This window comes from Micropterus dolomieu, linkage group LG23 (assembly GCF_021292245.1).
Source record: "Micropterus dolomieu isolate WLL.071019.BEF.003 ecotype Adirondacks linkage group LG23, ASM2129224v1, whole genome shotgun sequence".
Taxonomy (NCBI): Eukaryota; Metazoa; Chordata; class Actinopteri; order Centrarchiformes; family Centrarchidae; genus Micropterus; species Micropterus dolomieu.
The window spans coordinates 4,805,578-4,809,082 of NC_060172.1; the positions used below are offsets into that span (position 1 = coordinate 4,805,578).

Genomic DNA, 3,505 nt, shown 5'->3' on the forward strand with positions numbered 1-3,505 from the left:
CTGTAGGTACCACAAAGAAAGACATATGTCACAGGTTGTTCACATTTATGTATTTAACAATTCTTTACTGGACGTGTGGTTGTAAATCTAAAGTTATTATCACTATCCATGATGTCAGAAAAATTACCTGTTTGGTGGGTTAAGATATGCTTGTCTTTTACAGAACCTTACTGTGGTGGATGGAGAACATATCAACTCCTCTCAAGCAGCCTATCGTGTTCGAGTTGGAGGGCTTCTATGTACCACCGGGCTACGGCACTTTCCTGTTCTTCCTGGCTCTGTTAAATTTCTTTGTAACGCTGTTGGGGAATAGCATGGTGGCGTGCGTCATTATCATAGACAAGAACCTCCACAGACCCATGTTCGTAATGGTTTGTAACCTCGTAGTGTGTGATCTGCTGGGGGCCACGGCGGTGCTGCCTCACCTGATGGTGCACTTCTTGACGGGACAGAAGACGATCGCCTACATCCCGGCCATCGCCCAGGCCTTCTCTGTGCACATGTATGGTGTCGCAGCGCAGACTATTCTGGGAGCGATGGCCTATGACAGGTATCAAAACGCACCACATCAAGAAAAATAGTCACAGATTGAAGTTTTACTGTCATGCATAAATGGCACAGACTGACTCAGAGACTAATCTGTTTTACTGTTTCAGAATTCTAATTTTAGCTGTATACTATTATGTCAGACTGGGTGTTATTGTTGTGCTGTTACTGGACCTTGAATTGTTATTAATGGGTTAAGAAAAGACCTTTGCTGCATGTGCTGTACTTCTTGGTTTTTAAAAATAATTTTTAGAGAAACCTTGAGAAAATAAATTACTTCAATTTGCCATGATTGGCTTTCTCATATAAAACCATCCTCCACCAGTCTGGCCATCTTCTTTGTTGATTTTGCTGCAATAAAGTGTAACTGGTCTGTATGTGAGCAAAGCCTAAATAAGAGCAACTTTAGGTTATTTTCTTGCATACAGAAACAGATACCCGCAGTTAGAGATGCTTTGATCCTGTTAAACTTGGAAAAGCTAAGGATGGTTTTGATGTCTCTAACAGTGCTCCTCTCTGCAGGTACATTGCGGTGTGCGAACCACTCAGGTATCACAGCATCATGACATCAGCTCGGCTGCACTCCTGCTGTGCTCTGGCCTGGTTCGTCGCTCTGCTGTGTATTGCTGTGCTCTTCTCCTTCCATATGAATGTCCCGCTGTGTGGCAATACCATCAAACATGTGTACAGCAGCAACCGTGCCATTCTGAGCCTGGCCTGCAGTCCCACCCCTATCAGTGATATCTATGGTCAGTGCATTTGTTTAGAATGTAAAGACATACAGTATGTTGTTGAACACTAGCCCTTTTAATCAGGCAATCATGTTGAATCAGGGAAAGGAAGAAGAAGTAATTACATTCATTTATTACAGTTTGTCTTTATTTTTTGTCACTTCTTTTACTTCTTTCTTTCTTTTTCTTTCTTTAAGTAAAATACCAACAACACTAATGCAAAACAAAGTAAGACTACCTACAGCTTGAAGTGAGACCATTTCAATTTGACAGTGTAGTCTTGCTGGAGGGCAAAATGAGGCAAGCGCATGACTGAATGAAGATGAAAAATTGGTTTTATGTTTCTCTAGGTCTGTCCATGACCTGGTCTGTGAGTACAGGGATCTTCCTCATCATTGCTTTTTCCTACTTCAGAATCCTGCGTGCTTCTATAAAATATGGCGCAGCTGACCGCATCGTCCGCAGCAAGGCCTTTCAGACGTGCACATCGCACCTTGTTGTGTATGTGCTCTACCAAATATCTTCATTGGTCATAATTGTGAGTCAGAGGTTTCCCTCAGTCTCCCAAAATATCAAGATGTTCTTCAGCATCTTGTTTATCATCATTCCACCAGCCATCAACCCCCTTATCTACGGACTGGTCAGTGAAGAGCTTCGTGCCAGCATCATCAAGCATTTTAGCATACACATCCACTATAAAAAATGAGAGAGGTTTAATATCATCACTGTATTGCTGATAAAAATGTTGTAGAGGAGCTATTATTTAGGTTTAAGGGCATACTAGTGGCCTAGTGGTCTAAGCTACAAACCATGTAATTGCTTTGTCCCTTGTTTGGTTCTAGCTGAGGAACTTTACTGCATCCGCTTGGTATCCCTATTGTGTCCGGTCCATATCTAGTTTTAACTGTCAAAAATATACTATAATTATATATAATACAATATACACTATATATCTAAACTACACAACATCAGCATAAAATGTCATAAATTACATAAAATGGAATGAAAAAGTGTGTGACAATTGTTTTATCCTGTGTCGTGTATCATAGTGGACGGAAACTGACACCACATCTTTACATTACATTACATTTATTAAGTTAACACATTTATCCAAAGTGACTTCCAATAAGTAAATGTAAATGCTCTGTATTTGTATAGTGTCTTTCTATTCTTTGCGACCACTCAAAGCGCTTTTACACTACATCGCATTCACCATTCATACATTGAGCCTAAGTGGTCAAACAGAAACTAACACTCACACACATTCATAAACTGGAGGAGCCGAGGATTTAACCACCGATCTTTCCATTAATGGGAAACCCGCTCTGTCTCCTGAGCCACAGCCGCCCTTACATGCATTCAACCTTGTCGATACAAAACAAAAATTGACATCACTGAGCATAAAATACATGATTTTGAATATGATGTTAATACAGAAAGTTGTGTGTTTATTCATATCAGTGAGACCTATAAATATACTGATGACCAATTTAATGACATGATAATGATAATCTTTATCTAAACCTTACTAAGACCAAAAATAATTTGAATGCATTTCAAAGAAAATGCAAATGAAAAGCTCAATCTGAGACAAGGTTAAATCAAGAGAAAGGTATATATTTCCATATTGAGAAATATGAGTGAGATTATATTAACAGATAAGAGAGGAGGGGGGCCTGGCTCTGTATGTGTCCAGTAATTTAAATGTAAACCAGATGGATATATGACAGCTGTTATTGATGATTTAATGGAATGCATGACTGTGAAAATTGAAATAAAAGGATGAGATTTATTGTTGTGACTTGTGTATACAGAACACCAGGGTCTAACATTTAAAGATACGTAGTAATATTTAATAAATGGGATAAATGAAAGGGCATTTATAATATGTGGGTAAATCAAAATTGACCCCTTACCTAAATGTATATTAACATAAAAACACACCAGATTTCCTCGATGCATTATACAGCAGAGTGCTTTACCCAGTGATCACCAAGCGCAGTAGAATAACTAGAATAATAATTTTTGCAAAAGTCATCAACATTTTTTCAAAGGTCATATAAAACACTTTAAAGTGGGGTGGTAATAAAGATAGATATATGATTGTCAAATAAATAGAAAGGAGGAGGAACAATACAATAGATCTGTAGGTGTAAGAACTGATGAAGCAATAATCAAGTTCAGGAATGACCATTAACAAAGAGTGAAAAAGATTTTTTGTAGAAAAG

General features: G+C 38.3%; 1 protein-coding gene across 1 annotated transcript; it reads left to right on the forward strand.

Annotated features, from left to right (window-relative positions):
• Positions 1-146: 146 nt before the first annotated feature.
• LOC123963012 (olfactory receptor 2K2-like) lies at positions 147-1,983 on the forward strand. Its single transcript, XM_046039531.1, has 3 exons — positions 147-550; positions 1,069-1,295; positions 1,628-1,983. Exons 1-3 carry the CDS (start codon positions 147-149, stop codon positions 1,981-1,983), a joined length of 987 nt encoding a protein of 328 aa, XP_045895487.1.
• The last annotated feature ends 1,522 nt before the right edge of the window (positions 1,984-3,505 follow it).